Source organism: Pristis pectinata, chromosome 4, assembly GCF_009764475.1.
Source record: "Pristis pectinata isolate sPriPec2 chromosome 4, sPriPec2.1.pri, whole genome shotgun sequence".
Taxonomy (NCBI): Eukaryota; Metazoa; Chordata; class Chondrichthyes; order Rhinopristiformes; family Pristidae; genus Pristis; species Pristis pectinata.
Genome location: NC_067408.1, coordinates 24,095,903 through 24,116,805, shown reverse-complemented (window position 1 = coordinate 24,116,805; position 20,903 = coordinate 24,095,903). Strand labels below are relative to the sequence as shown.

Here is a 20,903-nt window from a genome sequence, read left to right as displayed (position 1 = left end):
TTATTTATGGGTAGTGTTCTTAACTGTAGCAAAAATAGGAAAATCATTCTATTTTTTGTACAATATCAGTACATTGACAATTTCCCACATAGCTGACATACGTTCTCCATTTGATGCTGTTTTAGCATGTTGCCTCCCTGAATAGAGGAACAAACAATTGAAAGGTGTGGTGAAGAGAAATTGGGAAAGTTAGAGTTATATACTTTTGCCATGTGCATCTTCCAAATCAGAAGATGCTGTGCCAGATGAACAGTTGGATTAGACATGAGAGTGGTAGCCATGTAACCATGACAGCCACTTCATGCAAAAATGACATTCACTGACACATTTTCCTGTTTCTTGCAAGGCAATTCGACATATAACTGCAAAGCAAGAATTAGCCATAGGGGTCCAAGCATGCTTCTGTTATCTTTATCCAATTCAGGGCATGATGCTCAGCATCATTGGATCAGTAGTTGTGTAAGTTAAGACCAGTGGTAGAGGCATGTCAGCCATGTGGGAGATTGCCAATACATTGATATTATGCGCAAAAATGGAATGATTTGTGCATTTTTGCCACAGTTGAGCTCGTTATCTATAAGTCATTTCAGGAATTAAAGCTGAAGGACTTAAAGTGCTGGTTCCCCACTGGAACTACTGCAGGATGATCTACTGTGAAGTGTGCATAGTTTGAATGATTTAGTCATAAACCAACTGGTCACTGATGCAATGAAATCCTTTTGGTTCTGGTGTGGGACAGAGTTGATATTTGCAATCGGTAATGTCACATTTGCACCCATCTTGCCTACAGTTCTGGCAACTGAGAATGAAATGTAATGAAAGCACTGTGACTTCCATTAATGAATGGTGGACAGCAAATAGAGAGGTACTGCAAATATCTCCAGTTCCATCCTAAAAGGAACCCAACACACATATTTTCTTGCCATTGTTTACTTGACAACCTCAGAAAATGCAGTCATTGATGTACTCAAAGGTTGAAGACATGATTTGCAGGAGGTGGTATATTTCAGTGAGAGATGCCTGAAGTGAACTGCAGCCACCTCTCACAGTGTTCCTCATTGAGATTCTGTTCAGAGAACTTCTCTTGAACCTGTGATAGATCCCTCTTGTTACAAGCCCTTTTCTCTCTCCCATGTTATTTCCCCATTCTTTTGGTCACGCTAGACAACCTATTAATGTCCCATGGCTGGGAGTAACTGATTGTGCAGAATTGTTTGTGCAGGGGTTGAAGCACCTGTCCTTTAAGAGATGAAATTTGACCTTGGGCTGTGCAACCTAACTTGAAATGGAGCTAACCGTTCACAGTATTAAGCCCCCTGGTGTCATGAGGCAACTTAACAGTGGCACTGACTGCACGGCAGCACAGTACTTGCTATTAAATTGGCAGGCAAGGCAAAGAATGTATACTGCTTGCTCTACAATTAATCATGCAATGTAATTAGCTCATCAGTTTCTTTTGGCAGATTATACTCCTTTCCTGGAAAGTTGCTCATGTACCACATCTTGAGCCTTTCTCCGTCATGTAAATGAAACACTGGCTGTAAACAGTGATTGGTATTTTAAGGTTGTCATTCCTTTAAGGTTTGTGTCATGTGACTAACTGCTATATGGATTGTTTCCATATTTTGAGAAGGTTCCAGAGAGAGACAGCAGGTCTGGAAAGAGCTCTTAAATAAGTGACACACACTTTGTTTCAACTTCTCTTGTCGCATAAATCTGTACATTCTACAATAGACTTAATTGGAAGTTAAGAACTCTTTGAGCTCATACTTGTTACACCTTGGGTGGATTGCCTTTCGTCACTTACATGCCTAAAGCGCAATCACAAAGAGGGGAGGGATGTGATCATATTACTAAAAAGGATTATAATTTGGGATTAGAAAGCCCATTGACTTCAAAAGGGAAATATTAAAATATATAGAATACTGAGATTTAGGGTGAAATAAAATTAGCAATAAACATCTGCTTTCATGTTTTGCCTCAAATTGCCTTTGATTTGTGTAAATCTTATTAAAATTAAACATTACCCTTTTAAGAATGTTCTTGCTAAATGTTTCAAACTCTTTATTATATTTGTCTGCTGTTTGATGTTAAATACTTAGAATTTACAATACTTCTGTCCAATGGGAGGAGGGAGAAGAGAGAACAACTGGGGTGGGGGGGGTCTTTGATTACGTTGGCTCTTTCCCGGGGCAGCAGTAAGTGTAGACAGAGTTCAATGGAGGGGAGGTTTATGATGCCACTCAAATAAGATGGTAAACTGAGATTCTGCCGACTAGTTCAAGTAGTTCTGGCAGGTAAATTATCCCATGCTTCATTTTTTTTTAATGCAGGGGTTCTTCTTTTGCACTGGACAACATTCCTTTCCCAGCTATCACCATCACCAAAACACAATGACTTGACACAACTGTCATTATAGGATTTTGTTGTGTGCAAAACAGGTGCAGCATTCTTCTTGTAATAATAGCTGTGCTTCAAAATATAGGGAATGTGGGAAGAATAAAACAAGATCAGCATAGAATTTTCATAAATGGGTGCTTGAACATTGGCACGAACTGAGGGATCTGTTTCTGAGCTGTATGACACTATGATTTTGCAGTTAATTGATTGCTTCTTGTGTCTTTAGAGTTTTCCATTCAATTCAATACATAAACCTCAATATAAATCTAACCCACTGATAGGGTTGGGCCAGATGCTTGAGTAATATTCCATCTAGTTTTACTCTCCATGTGCTTCAATAGTGAATACATTGGAGAACCAAATGGAAAGAATGGAGGAGAATTTTTTAAAAGGGATTCTGGCAAAATAAAGAGAAAATAGAGTTGTAAATAAGTTACTAAGGAAAAGGGAATCTAAATGTTTTTTTGAAAAGGTAAATGTATGTTCAAAGGAAGAATGATTAGGTATCAGAAAAATTATCTTAAGTAGGTGGGGGGGCATGAATGGCGTGCAGGATGAGTATTTTATACCCGCCTTCAGTGGAAAAGAGGATGCTGCAGAGGATTTTATTGACAGTCCTCGAAGTAGAAAAGTTTCTGCTTTGGTTAGAATGCCATTTGGGTTACTGAGGGAAAAAAACCATGAAAAGAGCAAATGTTGTGGCCACAATCTCCTTGAATAGGATAGTGATGCTGAAATACTGGATGATTAACAATGCTACACATCTGTTTCAATAAAAGGGAGTGGGATAAATCTGGAAACCGCCAGACAGTCAAACGTCTGGATAAAACCATCTGGGGAAGAAAATGAATTTTCAGTTTGAAATGTGGACGCTAATAATAAATGAACAATGAATGAAAGTCAGTCAGACTTTGTTAACAAAAAATTGTATTTGACTAACTTGATTGATTTTCATTTGAAACAAGGACAGTGTAGATGAGGGCTGTGCAATTGATATTTGTGTTTGTGGACTTCCAAAGGGCATTTGATAAAATACCTTTTAACAGACTTGTTAGTGGAATTAAAGACCTTGAGTAAGTGTCAATGTTGATTTTAAATTGTCTGAAGGACAAAGAGCTGAAAGTTGTGGTGAATGCTTGTTTCTTCATTCTGGAGGGAAATGTAGAGGAATATCTGTCAATCTTAGGTCTTTGGACTACTGTTCTTTTTAATATATATTAATAACCAGAATTTGGTTTTATTCATCACAATTTCATAATCCGCAGATGACAAAAAAACTCACAAATGTCGTAGAAAATGTAGGTAACGGGAGACCTCTGAAGGATGTTAACATGAAATAAATAGTTATATGACAAATGAACTTTAATGCAGTGAAGTGGATTGCACAGATGCATTCCTGGGATCTATAGTCACAAGTCTTTGAAAGTGCCAGGACAAGTCAAGAAGGCTATTTTCTTTTAAAATGGGAATCCTTGGCATTACAGAGAGAAGGAGGTTATGCTAAACCTTTGTTTATAAAGTACTTGTTTGGCCTCAGCTGGAGTATTGTACTCAACTCAAGTACCACACTGGAGGAAACATGTCAAGCCTTAAAGACGGTGTGGTGGTGAATTGCTGGAATGAAATCAGAAACAAGAACCTTCCCTGGGAAAAACTGGAGAAGTTGAGGTAATTTTTCATAGAGCTGGAAAAGTAACAAAGAAGACTACTAGAGGTGTTTAAAATCATGAATGAGAAAATATGAATAAATTAGTTGCATTGGCAAATGAGTCCATAACATGAACTCATTTGTTTAAGGTAATTGGCTAAAGAATTCCTGAAGGGAGCAAAATGAAGCCTGAAGTGTATTTGGAATTCCCTGTCTGAAAATAGTTGAGGATGGAAGTGGATTAATTTCAAAGGTAAAAAAGTAGGGATGATTGGATCACACAGCCAAAGAACAGACACTGAGTGAAATTTGTCTTCAATCTTCTATGATTTTAATATAATGGCATAATTCTTATTTAACAGCAACATGATTTATGTACAGTGTAAAACATCACAAAAGTCTTATTAAACAAAATATAACACCAAAGGACGTACAGGGGCTCTCTGGGTTATGAAAAACCTGACATATGAAAATACGACGTTGGAAGACTTGCCCTCTAAATCTTTCTTCTCTCACCTTAAACCCATGATGCTAGTTTTAGACTCTCCTATCGTTGGAAAAAGACTGTGACCATCCACCTTATCAATGCCCCACATTATGTTATAAACCTCTATAATGTCACCCTTCAGCCTTCTGTACTCCAGGGAAAAGAGTCTCAGTCTATCCTGTCTCTCCTTGTAGCTTGACCCCTTCCTATAGTACGGCAACCAGAAGAGCACATACTATTCCAGGTGCAGTCGCACCGATGTCTTGTACAGATGTAGCATAGTGTCCCAAATCTTGTATTCAATGCACAGTCTGATGAATCCAAACATGCCATTTGCCTTTTCCACCACCTTGTCTACCTGTGTTGCCACTTTCAGGAAACAATGTACTTGTACCCCAAAGTCTAACATTCCCTGGGGCCTTGTCCTTCCCTGGTTTAACTTCCCAAAATGCTTCACTTCGCACTTGTCTGAGTTAAATTCCATCTGCCATTTCTTCACCCAATTTCCCAGTTGATCTACCCATTGTAAGCTTAGACAGTCATCTTCACTGTCCACCACACCACGATCCTCGTGCTGTCCACAAACTTACTAATCATGCCACCTACATTCTCGTGCAAATCGAAAGACATATGCCAAGCAACAGGAGTCCCAGCACTAATCCCTGCAGTACACCACAAGTCACAGTCCTCTAATCTAAAGAGCAATCCTCCACTACCACTCTCTGTGTCCTTCCACCAAGCCAAATTTGGCTAGCTCACTCTGGATCCCATCTGATCTCGCCTTCTGGACCAGTCTACCATGCAGCACCTTGTCAAAAGCCTTACTAAGGTCTACATAGACACCATCTACAACCCTGCCGTCGTCAATCCTCTTGATCGGCTCTTCAAGAAATTCAATCAAATTTGTGAGACATGATTTCCCATGCACAAAGCCATGTTGACTTTGTTTACTTGCACCCATGCTGACTTGCAGATAGGTCCTGTCTCTCAGAATGCCCTCCAGAAACTTTCCCACCACTGATGTTAGGCTCACCAGCCTGTAGTTCACTAGCTTGGCCTTGCAGCCCTTCTTGAATGAAGGAATAACACTAGCCATCCTCCAGTCTTCTGGTACCTCACCCGTGTTTAAGGAAGATACAAAAAGCTTTTCCAGGGCTCCAGTAATTTCTTCTCTTACTTCCCACTAGGATACATCTAGTTATGCCCCAGGGATTTATCCACTTTTATACACTTTAAGACCACCAACACCTCCTCTTTTGTAATATTGATATGTTTAAGGACATCACTGTTTTCTTCCCTGAATTTCCTAGATTCCATGACCTTCTCAGACGTAAATACAGATGAGAAGTATTCACTTAAGACCTTGCCCATCTCCTTTGGCTCCACACTGATCCTTAAGGTGCCCTGTTCTCTATCTCTATTTACCCTTTTGCTCTTAACGTACTTATAGAATCTATCAGGATTCTGCTTTACCTTATCTGCCAAGGATTTCTCATGTCCCCTTTCCTCCCTCCTGATTTCCCTTTTAAGTGTACAACTATATCTCTTGTGGATCTCTCAAGGGATTTGCTTGATCCCAGCTGCCTATACCTGCAATATGCCTCCTTCATTTTCCTGACCAGCACCTCACTTGGAGCTTAAGGCCCAGGCAGCTATAAACACAGGTGAAAATGGACAAGTGATGAAAATATAGGATATGTAAGAAGCCAGAATTGGAGGAAATCCTTGTGTTGTTGTATTAGTGGAAGTTATGGACAGCGAGGCCTTTGAAGGATTTGAAAGCAAGGAAGGGACTTTAAGATCAAGGCAGTAAAATGATGCAGGTTGAAACTTGCTGCAGCTGAGAGTCTAATGTCATTTGGTGTGAGTCAAACTTGTTCCTACAATAAAGCTTCTAAAAGTGAAAAATTCCTGTGCAGTAGATATGAACCAAACCTGCTGCAGATACTTAGAGGTGATACTGTAATTATTAATCTAAATATCCTTTTAATGTAATAATTGTTAAATACTACCAATCAACTTCTTTGGTGTTAAAGAAAGCATGAAGTCTTAGTCATTTGTGTTATAATTTTTCCAGAATTTTAAAATACACTTTTTAAAAAATGCTTTCCCTTTTGCTGTTTCAGTCTCCCAATCCCTACTCATTCTGTACCAAATTTGACAATGAATCCATGCTCTTAATTCACCCTCTTTTACAGTCCTTTGTTTATTTCCAATTTTATTTCCAATATTATTGGTTATGTTGATACCTTAACTAAAAACAGAAAATGTTGGAAACAGCAAGTCCATGCAGCATCTGTGGAAAGAGAAACAAGAGATGACATTTCAGATATGAGAAGCTTCATCAACCTGGTAAAAAGAGGAAATAAGTTAGCTAGTTTTAAGTTGCAGAGAAGGTGGGGGTGGATAGGACAAAGAAAATATATCTGATAGTGTGAAACCAAATGTAGCAGTTAGAAGCAGATTAAGGTGCATGGGATCCATGGTGAATTAGCCGTTTAGATTCAGAATTGGGTTGTCCATAGAAGACATAGTGGTTGATGGGACTTATTCTGGCTGGAGGTCTGTGACTAGTGGTGTTCCGCAGGGATCTGTACTGGGATCACTGCTGTTTGTGATACATATAAATGACTTGGATGAAAATGTAGATGGGTGGGTTAGTAACTCTGCAGATGATACAAAGATTGGTGGTGTTGTGGATAGCACAGAAGACTGCCAAAGGATACAGCAGGATATGGGTCAGTTGCAGATATGGGCAGAGAAATGGCAGATGGAGTTTAACCTGGCCAAATGTGAAGTATTGCACTTTAGGACATGAAATGTAAAGGGAAAGTACATTGTTAATGGCAAGACCCTTAACAGTGTTGATGTGCAGAGGGATCTTGGGGTCCATGTCCATAGCTCCCTGAAAGTGGCTACACAGGTTGATAGGGTGGTAAAGAAGGCATATGGCATACTTGCCTTCATTAGTTGAGGAACTGAGTTCAAGAGTAGGGAAGTTATGTTGCAGCTTTATAAAACTCTAGTTAGGTTGCATCTGCAGTTTTGCATTCAGTTCTGGTCACCCCATTACAGGAAGGATGTGGAGGCTTTGGAGAGGGTGCAAAAAAGGTTTACCAAGATGTTGCTTTGACTAGAAGGCATGTGCTGTAAGGAGAGGTTGGACAAACTTGTATTGTTTTCTCTGGAGGCTGAGGGAAGATCTGATAGAGGTTTATAAGATTATGAGAGGCATAGACGGAGTAGACAGCAGCTATCTTTTTCCCAGGGTTGAAATGTCCATTGCCAGAGGGCATGGACTTAAGATAAGAGGGAGGAAGTTCAAAGGAGATGTGTGGGGCAAGTTTTTTTTACACAGAGTATGGTGGGTGCCTGGTGGCGGAGGCAAATATGATAGTGTTCAAGAGGTTCTTAGATTGCACATGAATGTGCAGGAAATGGAGGGATATGGACATTGTGTAGGCAGAAGGGATTAGTATAGTTGGGCATTTGATTACTGATTTATTTAGTTCGGCACAACATCGTGGGCCAAAGGGCCTGTTCTGTGCTGTACTGTTCTACGATGCTTCTTTGTCTGTGTTAGATGTTGCTAATAGCAGGGTTGTGGAACATGCCCAGCAGTCAAATTGTACTAATGCAGAGAGAAGATACTTGTTGGTTACCCAAGTCACTTGCCAAATTTTGGTCAAGGATATTGAGTGCAAATCAGTGATGAGGCAAATTATTGAACTACACAACCAGACGGCAGCTTCTGGTTATTCACATTTAACTACTCTTCTTCTCGTACCCTGAAGTGGCTGTACCATTTATGAATAATTAATGTTGAAAGCCATTAGCCTAACTATCTTACTTATAGCAATTTCTGGCTCATTATTTGTGTGTCAGACTGCTTTGCAAAGAAAGACAAACTAGTCTGGCTTGATACCAGCATATCTGTCACTGAAACGCTTAAACACGGCTTTGCTATCTCCAGATGTGAAGATCCTTTCCTAGAGGGTACCCTACATTCAGTCCACTCATTAAAACTCTTCTCTCCATGGATTAACTCATACCCCTCACTCTTTATGTTAGCTTATTTATAATGGCTGCTGGATCATGCACAATGTAATTTTAATATTCTCATCTATATTTCCAGTCAATTCTTGTCATCAAAACATCCTTTACCTTGCCTTGTATTCAGTTATCCAGACTTTAAGCCTCCCTACCACTCTGCTTCTTTATTCTCCTTTAAACACCCTTTAAAACCTACCTATTTCACCAGGTTTTGGTCACCTGTCTAAACAAAATAGGTCAGTGTCAATGTTTGTGTAATAACTGTGAATCATTATGGAATACTTCCCATGCTGAAGGTGCTATATAAATACATACATGTTTTCTTAATTTACTGTGCTTATTTTTTTGGAATTCAGCTTGTTTTCTCAAAACTTCATAAGTTAATAATGGTCCTACTTGTTCCTTAAGAGTTTTCTATTCACCTGACTTTTCATATAAAATATCTAGATCTTTTTTGTGTATTAAATACTTAAGACTAATCAATTTATTAATGGATTATGATTTTATTATGGTAGATTCTTGAGGTATTAATTAAAAGAATAAACATTAAATATCTTTATGTTTCTTTATGGTGCAAGTTGAATAGTAAATAAATACCAACTTGGTTCAATAAGCAGGTGGAATAGAGCATCTACTTTGTGAAATTGCCTAAGGGACAATTCTACAGTTTATTGTTATCAAGCACAAGATATTCTTGTAAACTAGTCCAAATGGTTGTGGTGACCCAATCACTTAGCTTTTCTGGTGGAGCCTTCACATCAGGATGAAAGATGTGAGAATTAGACATTGAAATATTTGTTTGTTTTCTCACTGTGTTGGGTATAACATGTGTTTGATACAAAATCAATGATTCATCCACCAAATACTTTAAACCATAGGATAATGTACTGAAGTGCACATTCTGCATAGCTTGAATGTATTTTTCAATTTGCCACATAAACCATCCTTACAATTCTCACAAGTGATGTTATCAATTTGTGACATATTATGGCATTTCTATGCTTGGAATTCTCATGGATTTACTCAAATCCATTGCAGACGGGACTACAACTAAATGAAAATGGAAAATTACATCTTAACAGTCAGAGTTGAATTGAACCAAGGTCCCAGAGCTAAAAAGAATTTGCTAACCTATTTTGCCACTCTGTCCATTTGATCGAGATAAATGGCACATCGAGGCTACACAATTAAGAGCAGTGAATGATCACATTTTTCAGTCATTGTTGAAGCTGAATGAGCTGTTTGTCAAAATCAGAATAAAGAGTCTATTCCACTGTTTTTCCCTGTATTCTGTTGATACAATGTGCCAGGATAATCAAATAATAATTGTCTCCAATTTTCTTCCATACTACAAAAAAAGCAGTGGTATGATACAATCCTGGTTTGACAGCTTGATGGCATGTCTTGTAATCAGAGTATCAGAAAGCTTTCGAACCACTAGGGAATCAAAAGTGAACTCAATTCTCTGCTGCATTGGTTGCACTCCAGCCTCTGAGTCAGAAGGTTATTGGTTTAAGTATCATTCTGGAGGCTTAGTACTTAACATAAAAAATAGGAGCAAAAGTAGACCATGCAGCACATCAAGCCTGCTCTACCATTTAATATCATGGCTGATCCAGTGCCTTGTTCAAATTCCCACCTGATCTGTTTATCCTTTAATTCCATTAGTGGCCATAAATCTATTAATTTGGGCTTCAAATAAATTCAGCGTCTGGACATATAGTCTGCCATTTTAGTGCCATTTGAGGGAATTGTACCTTTTGGATGTGACATTAAACCAAGGCCACATTGTACCAAGTAGAGAAGAAATATCCCATGGCACAATTTAAAAAAAATAGGCAAATTCTTCAGTGTCCTGGGCAACATGAGTCTTTAAATCAATGCCATCAAATAGATCATCTGGTCAGTACCATACTATTGAGTGTGGTAACCTAATGTGTGTGAATTGCCTGCTGCTTTTCTGACATAACAATTGTTGATGGAAAAGCACTTTTAAGATAAGATTTCTTTATTAGTCACATGTACATTGAAACACACAGTGAAATGCACCTTTTGCGTAGAGTGCTCTAGGGGCAGCCTGCAAGTGTCACCATGCTTCCTGATTTTGAGAAAGTCACTAAATAAATGCAAGTAAGACTTGCATTCAGAGTTTATGCATTCATTTCCAAAGGCAACAGATAATAAAGGCTGTCTTTTTTACTTTTAAAAAATCTCTTAAACCAGGATAAATTTAATCGAATTATTACATCCATTGTCCAAATCCAATAAACCCAGAATAACAGTGACTAAACAAATGGTTCTTCTTGATACCATATGGGCTTTGAGCAATAAACTTTTTTTCCAGCAAGTTTTGCTAGAATTTAATACCTAGCCATATATTTCAGCATACGTCATGAGTGATGATGGGGTGCAAGATGCTCTAGTAAGAACTGACTGCAATATTTCCAACTGTGACTGCAGGTTTCTGCCATCAAATGCAGAGTTTTGGAAAATATATGAAATTTAGATTGAGAGGATCGGTAAAAATCAGTAAAACTTCAGCATACCTGTCTTTGGACATCAGACCGATTACGAATTCATTGATCGAATGTATCTTGCATATAAATCGTGAATAGTGGAACATTAGAATTAACTAGTTCTCCACTTGTTCTTAACAAAGGTTTGACTGGTCAAACATTGACCCCAAGACGGGAGAGCGCCTGTCCCGCGGATAGTTGCGAGGCAGGGTACACGCAGATATAGAGAAACACGAGGTACTGCGGTCATTGGTTGGCAAGCACTCGTGGGTGTGTCAGAGCCGTGTCGCGTGTTAGCATAAAGATGAGGAGTGGAGGTGGGACCTGCTGCTGCAAAGCGTGGTGCTGATGCTGCTGGTGATACCGACCCTGAGCCCAAAGCAGGTCGCTCGCCGCACGCAGGTCTCTGTTGGTCCCGGAGCACTTCTTGGGCAGCAAGCGAGGACTCGTTAACAGTTTCTTTCCCTCAGTTGTGGCTGCCGGTCTCGGATTTCTCCCGTGACTGCGGGCTGTTGCAGGTAAAACTCAGCAATGCAATTATCATCGCTGCATCTGGCTTTTCTGCATTGTTTTAACGTATTTCTGTTACGATAAAGAGACAGATGGCTACGATAGACTTATCATTGTTTCACCCACTAGAGAACCTTGTTTGACTTGCGGTGCACGAGTCTCATGGAACACTTGGAATGGCTAATAATTCAAAAGTCTAACTCTAAACAGAACCGCGGAAACGTTTCTCTGAGCATCCAAACTATAGAGGACACTGTTCCTGCTAGAACCACAGAATGATACAGCACAGAAGACATTCGGCCCATTGAGGTTGGTCGGCTCCAAAAGCAATCCAATTAGTCTCATCTCCATTTTGCCAGGAAGGGTTCATTTAAGAATGCCCCCTTCCTTTTCCCTGCTGTAATTGATGCAATTCTTTGAATAATGCATGTCAATGACTTTCAGTTATTTTTAAATGCAAATGAAATGTGACTGCGATAAGGCGCCGCAGGAATGACACGCCAACCGATTTCCCCGCCGGGAACTTGTTTGCTCTCTCTAGTTCTGAACCTGTCTTTTGATGGTTTGACTTTGGTTCCTCTTAGAAAACGAGCGATGTTCAACCAGCACGCTTTGCTTTGCTTTATCCGGCTGGTGCCGTTGACAATTTTAAACTGTTACGCCCGTGGTGTCAGAGACACCCCGTCCACTCCCTATGTACCTGTATAGGGAAGATTTGCCATGCGGCATACCTTGATAAAAATGCAGCTTCGTTAATGTACATGTCCACATGCAAAGCAGATGTAGGAAACGACCGAGTTTAAAAACGACGTCCTTAAGCAAGAGATCAGAAGCTCGAGAAACCCTTATTCTCTGTAGATTTTTGGCAGAACTGTTGTATTTATTCCCTAGCACACTGAGAGCGAACAGCTGAGTTTAGCATTATTCTTTGTGTTATCAATTATCCCCAGAAACTACAGCAACTTTTAGAAACACTAAATCTCCAATACTTCTGTTTAATACTGAATGTGGCGCTGGATACCAGCACTATTTCCAATATCTCCTACAGCGAGCCACCGTGGGCGTGAATGCTTTTTGAATAACTTTATTTGAAAAGAAAATGGTGTAGATCTTCCAAGTGTTCTTTGAAGGATTAAAGCCTTTCACAAATGTGGCATTTCCTTCCCAGTGTTTTGATTGATGAGCTCCGGTGAATGCTAGCCGTAGTTTGCTTCTTTCGCGAAGCAGCTTTCCTCGCTGTGCGCAGAGTGGCGCAATACCGATTTGTACCTGCAGTTTGTAACGTGCTGTGCAGATGCTGCGCTGAACTCTGCCGGCCGGGCAAGTTAACCAGGCGATGTTCACTGCCCACAAGACTGAGTGGAAACCTGAATGCAAACACATTACACAACAAGTAATGACTAACGCCACTCTTCACTGATAAAACTAGCCACGGGCCGATTCGTTTGAACTGGAGGATCTTTGAATTAAATGACCCTTTTCGGGGTGTAGTTTGTCGGTAAGAATAACTGAGTATTACATATGTAGGCACATTTGATGTGTTAAAATTTCATATAATCACTGTACTCGGCTCCTTGAAAATCTTCGCTTGAACATGCTGATAAGCAACACTAACCATAATTTAGGATTTTGTACGGACAGATCAAATCTGAATACTTGAGTCAGTGAGCTGCCAATTAAAATGCCATTGAGGTTATACTTTCCCCTTTAGTGAAGTGGCTTCCCTAACTGCACAGTGGCGCAATACTAATTTGCACCTGCCTCTTAAGGAACGAAGGGCAAGTTCAAGTAAATAAAGTATTGCCTTAGTGGTGGTGTCTGGATAAACTGGAGTTAGGTATCGCGGAGAGGCTGGCTGCAGTTCAGAGGGCTGGTGCTGTGTGCTTGAAGCCCATATGAACTGTTCATGTACCAGTGCTGAAAACCAATCCTGTCTCCCCGCTTCAACAATGTTAATCACACTCTCTCGCAGCGCCGTAAATTAATAAAGCAATACTTTAAATTGCAAATGCGTTTCAAGACTTTGAGCTGCCATGGAGAATCGTGAACATGCTTTAGTTTAGGAATGTAAGCATATCGTTGAATGGGAGTAGGTGTTGGATACACCGAGGCAGCATAGATTGTCGACAGACCTTTCTTTGCCCACTATCTTGACTTGGACAAGCCCCCATTTGCCTTTGATCCTTGGCTATTGGAAGCCAATACCTTATTATACAATATTTTAGCCACCTTCTCCTAGAACATCGTCCTTTAATCCAACTGTAGTATAGTTTAGCATTTATCATGCTGACCGTGCTGATATAATTTTATTGCCATTTTCTATAGGGGTTCAGCACTGTTTTCCAATGCCCCCAGTACATTCCCTCAGCACTAGAGTAACAAATACATTTGACTAAATTCTTTTTGTTTTGAAATTCCCTGTTTTTTCACTTTCTCCTGCTCTTCGTCAAACCTGGTACCCCGACAGCTGCAGAAGCTGAGCTAACGGCGCTGTGGGGTTTAGTGGCGCTGTTTACCAGTGAAGGACTCGGGAGCTTTCTTGTAACCAGGAGGCGACGTGAATATTTTGTTTCTGTTTAATTCATTTAAATTCCAAAATTTAACGAATGTTGTTATCGATCTAAAATGCAATAATTACATACTTCTAATGGAGTCATATGTTGGTGGGCTAAAATCATCATTGTTCAGATTTCAATTATCGAACATTGTAGTTTGGTATCCACGTTTTGATTCTGTGCCAACTGCAGACAGGCCGGCAGTGTACAACAACCTGTGTTGTATCTTTAAAGGGTGGCATCAAAATAAGCTCGAATCTAGAAAGAATAAATGATACTATATATAACTATTTTGAAATGTAAACGTAAAGATGCATATCTGGCTAAATTGCGGATTGTTAGGAATCTGAGTTGGTTGCTACGTTTGCAATTTTTCTGTAATGGGATTTGGGACACAAATTTGCAAACATATTTAAATGAGAAGTTAGCTTTTCTTGCGCTGCAGAACGATTCCTTTCACATAATAGCTCGGTGAACAACTATTTTGAGAGGACATTTTAAACTTTAAAAGGTATATCACTTTCTTGAAGTGTTTGGAAAATCTGTTGCTGTTTGGGGGGGGGGGGACAATGATTCCTGTTTAAAAATCCATCCTTCACTTAAGTCTCCTTCTGAGGCTTTCTTCCCTCTACACCAGCCCTTCCTAAATAAAGAGCATGGGCTGGATTCAAAGCTGGAGGTGGGTGAGAATGAGGATGGTCTAAAACTTGTCTAGTACATTTGTGAAACTAGAAAGTCATGTTCAGCAGAACTTCTGTTGAATGATGGTTATTAAAATTATAGCCACATTGACTGACAAAGTTTCCAGACAGAATAGCCTGAATTTGGCATAAATGTATGTCATGCCCTCCAGTCTATCAAGAAATTGAGTTTACTCAGAACTTTGGACTTGTGGTGTCTGATTCTATGACCTGTATTTTAATATGCTGATATAAGAATACACTTTAATACAAAATTAACAATGAATTGCTGGATTTAAGTTTTATTTAGTAACACTTGTCTGCATTGTTAAAGCCCACCCAGGACATGTTCGGCACAGCTTTGTGGGCTGAAGGGCCTGAATTGTGCTGTAATTGTTCTATGTCCATTTAGTGTGTCATTACATTACACTGGTTCCTTATGCCTCAGTGAAACAATTTAAGTTCCCCATATCCATGCTCAACCCATCCGGTATTAATTCCAGTCAATCATCTGTCAACACCCTGTAACTCTCTGCTCTGAGCTTGCTGTTTATTTTGTGGTCCATCTGCTGTGGATCTTGGCATTTTCTGCCAAACAGCTTTCCCTTTTACCTTTCATTTCTCTTCAAAAGATCATATAAACTTGGCCTTCTCCCTATCCTGTCTATTACTGTTAATAATAATCTTTTCTCTTGTAAATTACTTCTGTGCTACTCTTTAATTGGCATGGTATCTGGCACACAGATAATCAACATGTTTATGAATTCACAAAATGAACTATAGAGAAGGTCAAATAAGGCTTTTCTGTTTGACATGAATTCCAGCTCAAAGTGCATCTAATTGATTCATCCTGTGATTACTGAATCATTATTTCATACAATAATTTTGAAATGCAGCTAGATATAGAGCCACACTGTGTGCAGTGGGGCCCACTCACTCAACTAAATCTACTTTTAATGGTGGGGTAGGGAATCATAGAAGGACCTTAAATATTCTAGATTCACAGTATTGACACCAAAGGTGGTGAGTCCCTCTTGTACATCGTGCTGATGTGGCAGTCTGCAGCTTTAATGATATACTACTTTATTCTGCTATTCGATTTTATTTCCACTTTGCCAGCCGCTACTGATACTTTATCTGACCTACCATTCCTCCCTCTCACTCGGCCTCGATGGTTTACATATTGAATGTTTCAAGTACCATTTATTGTTTGTATCTTGTCGTCTTATTTCGTCAACTTTGCCATTTAATCATATTCTGTTTTCTATTTGTAATACTTGCCTTTTCTTTCACATGTCCTTCTTGTTTTCATTCCTCTTCATTTATGCTTTTTAAAAAATAATTAACCATTCCCAAATTTTGACTTCAGCTGCTGTGACTCCAAGCTCTAAAATTGCTTTCCCAAACCTATTTGCATCTCTTTTGAGATTCTCCTTAAAACCTTTGTATAGAATTTAATTGGAGCTATTGCATGGACATCAGTTATCCTTTTCCTGGAATGGAATACATTGGTTTTGCATTGAATCCCAGGAAACTTGATTGGATACTCGCTTGGGTGAACTGTTGTGTCATACACATGCATAGTATCATTCCCCATGCAATGGGAGATGTTGATTCTGAAATGTGCCTGCCATTGGATATTCTCAGCCCAGCCATGTTTTCATCTCACTACTTGTTCTGCAGCAATACTATTTTAAAGGGCCTCCTTGAGCTTGAATCAGTGCAGCAGTGGGAACCCATTTCGGGTAGAGCCATTTATTTTTAATTATCAACTTTACTTAAGGTCTGCTACTACCTCCCACTAATCACACTTTACAGCAAGCCCTTTTCAATCACAGTCACATACCTCCCCCTTTCTCTTTCTTCCCCCCCAATTCACTGACATCTGCCACTTGACCCAAAAGCTCCTCCATCCCCAGATTGCCTGCCCATACAATGCCCTACCTAGTCCATTTTCATATGTGCACCTGCACTGCTGCAGTGCATGGAAGAACAGTCTCTTGCAAGGTCAATTTCAGTAATGGCTGGAGCTATTGAGCAGTACTGAAATTTAAAGTGGCGTGCTCATGACAATGATGCAAATGCATGCCATGCTGCAACAAATCAATACATCTCTGTAGGCACTAATGTATCGCTAGCCTTTTGTAAATTTAATGAACAATTTTTGGGATAATCATTTGTTAAGTAAAATGAAATCAAAGCAAATCTTTGTTTTTAATTTTAAACAATCAGAACGAGCAAAATGTAACCATTACCTTTCTGCCATACCAGATCCAATGAAGTCCAGAGTGTCGTGGCCATTTCTTTCCTTGCTTGGGATATGCTTGTTGATGGCAGAAGGATGGTTGGAAAAGAAAATGCCCAGGAAGCTTTTGGTACATGGAGCTGCACTCCAAGAAGAGGTAATTCTGTCTTACACAGTTGATTGTTGTATACAGATAGACTTTGCTACAAGTGAGCAATATCAAAACAAATATAACAGCACTGGAACAATATTTGCCACTCAACCACAGAACAGCTTCCTGCAATGTTTAAGGAGTTTGCATGTAACTTTGAGATGGATTTGTGGATTGAAATGAATTTGTAAAATTGCTGATTTTGGGATGACATTGATTTTCTTTAAATTTCCTACCCAAGTCTTTTAATTGTCATTCAAACCCTGGAAGTGATGCAGAGACCTGACTCTGACCATCAGTGCTAGTCTGAGAATTAGTATCCCACATATCCATGGTTACTTGAAAATTGCAACTTATTTAAATAATCATAGTTGTGCTGGGACACAAAGTAGCTGTTTATTGTTATAAGTATAGGTGAGGGGAGTTATGGAAGTTCTTGTACTCCAGCTTTTGGCCCCACAAAACTTGTAATTTGTGCCTCATCCTTTCTGAGAGCTACCATACTACATTCACCAGTCATAAAAATGACCCTACCCCTCAGGTTTGGGTTAAAATGAACAAAATGCCACAAATCAACAAATGGATGGCCCAATTTATTGTTAGAACACAAGGAATGGGAGTAGGAATTGTTCTTAAGGCCCATCAAGCCTGCTGCACCATTCATTAAGATCATACCTGGTCTCCCACTTCAGTGTCATTTCCCAGCATATCACCATAACCCTTTGTTCCCTTAACATCCATCAATCTACTGCCCTCCAGGGTAGAGAATTCCAATGTCTCACCATCTCCTATTCCTATACTCTTCAGCCAGGGAAACCACCTCTGCATCCAGTCTGTTGAGCCTTCAAAGAAGGTGTGTAAGCTTCATTGAGATCTGACCTCATTCTTCTAAATCCTAGAGCTTTCAGTCCCATTCTACATCTGTGTCAAACTCACCATGCCTGGAACCAGTCTAGTGAATCTTCTCTGCACTCCCTCCCAGGCCAGCACATCCTTCTGTATCTGTACACAGCACTCCAGATACAGTCTCTTGAAGGACCTATACAGTTGCAATCATGCTTCCTTAGTCCTGCATTCAAACCATCTTGTCACAAAGCCTAATATATCATTTGATCTCTTAAACATTTGCAGCACCTGCCTGTTATCCTTAGCAACCTGTGTACAGGCACACTTGGGTCCCTTTGTACATTAACATTACTGGATCTCTCACCATTAAATAAATACTTCACTTTTCTGTCATAGATAATTTAATATTTTTCACACTATTTTATCTGCCATGTTCCTGCCCTCTCACTCAGCTTATCCATATCCTTTTGAAGCCTCTTTGCATCCTCCTCCATACACTCAATCCTACCGAGTTTAGCATCAACAGCAAACCTGGAAATGTGACAACTTATCCCTTCAGCCAAATTATTGCTGTAAATTGTGAAAACCCAGGACCCAAACACCAATTCCTCTGGTTTCCTACATCAAAGTCTGCCAAGCTCAGAAGGATGTTTATTCTCAATCTTTGCTTTGTAGCCAATAACCAATTCTCAATCCATGCCAATTCAATATGCTCTAATCTTATTTGATCAACCTCTTATGTGGGACCTTGCCAAATACACCACACCAGATTTGAGCTACTTAAGTATATCAAGATGAACATGGGCTTAATGGTTGGGGAATCTTGTAGCCATGAAAATCCAGTCTAAAGATTTGTTCATTCTAAAACAACCATGGCTAATTGAATTAATATTGTATAACATTTTCAAATTGTATTCAATTAACTAGGTTATGTTTACAAGATGAATTAAGTGGAAGTACAGTGCTCTGTGGCAAAATCCATAATGCCTGTAGATTTCCAAGGTATAAGTCTTATTTGCTCTTCCACTGCCAGTTTAAATGCTAATGTTCATTTCTGAGGCAAAAAAAGCTAATGAATTGGATTCTATACTTGAGTAAACTTCCTTAAATACTCAGTGATGAATGTTCATTAATTCTAAATTCATAATTGTTTGTAAAATCCAAATTATGTAAACTAAAAGGCCTTGCATGGCTGAGGCACATTGAAGGCATCCCCTATTGGATTAGGGGCAGAGTTGAATTTGAGTATGTGGTATCAAGGCCAGCATCTAAAATGATAATTCAATATTCCAATCATTTAATTCATGGAACTTGTCATCTCATTCTTCAAACCAAGTTCCAGTCTGGTAAGATGTTACCTTAGGAGATGCAATCAGGTGAATTATTGAGAAAAGAAAAATGTGCGAGTCAAGTGGCCTGGGTAATTAAAGTGTTTTCTTTTTTGCAAATTCTTTATTTGGTTCTGATACCTTAACAAAAAGTTTGAGCTGATTGGGACTGAAATTCTCCAATAAAAGGCTCCTTCACTTCCACAGCTCTTGTATCAATGAAATGCATGCTATTTCAGAAGGGACATTTTATATTTTAAAAAAAAAGCATCACAGAAGTGAAGGTTACTGTAATATTTATGATTACAACTTGTATTGTGTATTTACCTTTGCAAAATTTCCCAAGACATCTCAGTAAATGGATGCTGGGAATTAACTGGGGGAAAGGCAGAGGAGCAACAGTAAGTTTAAAGAAGTTTGTTGAAGAGAGCTACACTAGGGTGGACTGTTGTAGCTCAAATTCCCAAATGGTGAGCTTTCAAATGAATTTAAATCAGTAGTTTGATTTCTCTGCAGAAAGCAGTTTGGAATGATCAAACTAAATCCAATTGTTTGTGATTTCTTGCTTTGGAATTAAGAGTGCAAAGATGGGTGTCCCAGTGGAAGTGGGGATGTGACTATTGAAAAAGGAACAAAATAAGGAGTTGCTGAGTTCTTTGGCAGGGACAACAATTTCATGAAACAAAGGAAAGAATGGAAAGGGCAAACATTTGCACCCAACATTTTGGGCCTCTAGCTCTGAACTCTTCTGAAGCAGGCCCAAGACTAACGTGATTATTGGTCCACTGTGTATTGGTCCTTAAAAGTGCAAATAACTTTCAGCCATAAACCTTTTGAAGTACAAACTATTGCAATCAAATATTTCCAAAATTATTGCTTCCTGTTCATATTAAAGCCTCAAAATATTAGGATTTCTTAATGAAATTTTTCACTACAAATCAATGATCTACAATAACTTGCAAGTAAATAGCATCTTAACATAGTGAAACATTACAAGGTTTTGCTCTCCACAGGAGCTTGAACAATTTGTGCAAATTATTTGAATGGCAGTTCAAATCGGATAAACAGTTGAACTTAAATTTATAAAATGACTCAACTCTAAATCTACAGATAATTTGCATTTGCCGCCACCCATAAATACATTAGGAATGCAGATCTCTACAACCATCCTCAAATGATGGTTGATTAAGAAAAGCTGACTGTAGTTGATACCAAAAATAGAAATGGGCACGTGGTTTTATGAAATGAGACTTCTAGAAATAATGGAATGCAATAGATAGAAACAGCTCGTCTATTCCAATTATCTGTGTTGTGAAATAAAGTAACAGACTACGATAACCTCTGGGGAGCCTAACACTGGTTGAGAAACACTATTTCTTATCCTATACATTAGGATTTATTCCGCGCTTTTTTAAAAAAAGACAATGAACAATACACTGTCAATTGGAATATGAATGGCAATGATTTATTAACCCAAGAATACA

The 20,903-nt window shown here is 39.1% G+C and overlaps 1 protein-coding gene across 1 annotated transcript in view; it reads left to right on the top strand.

The window, feature by feature from the left end:
* Positions 1-11,508: 11,508 nt before the first annotated feature.
* LOC127569561 (follistatin-related protein 5-like) overlaps positions 11,509-20,903 on the top strand; it is a 440,054-nt gene continuing 430,659 nt past the window's right edge. Inside the window, exons 1-2 of the mRNA XM_052014316.1 lie at positions 11,509-11,622; positions 17,121-17,251. Coding sequence (XP_051870276.1) covers positions 17,126-17,251 — 126 coding nt within the window. The 5' untranslated portion in view covers positions 11,509-11,622; positions 17,121-17,125. The remainder of the gene's footprint in view (positions 11,623-17,120; positions 17,252-20,903) is intronic.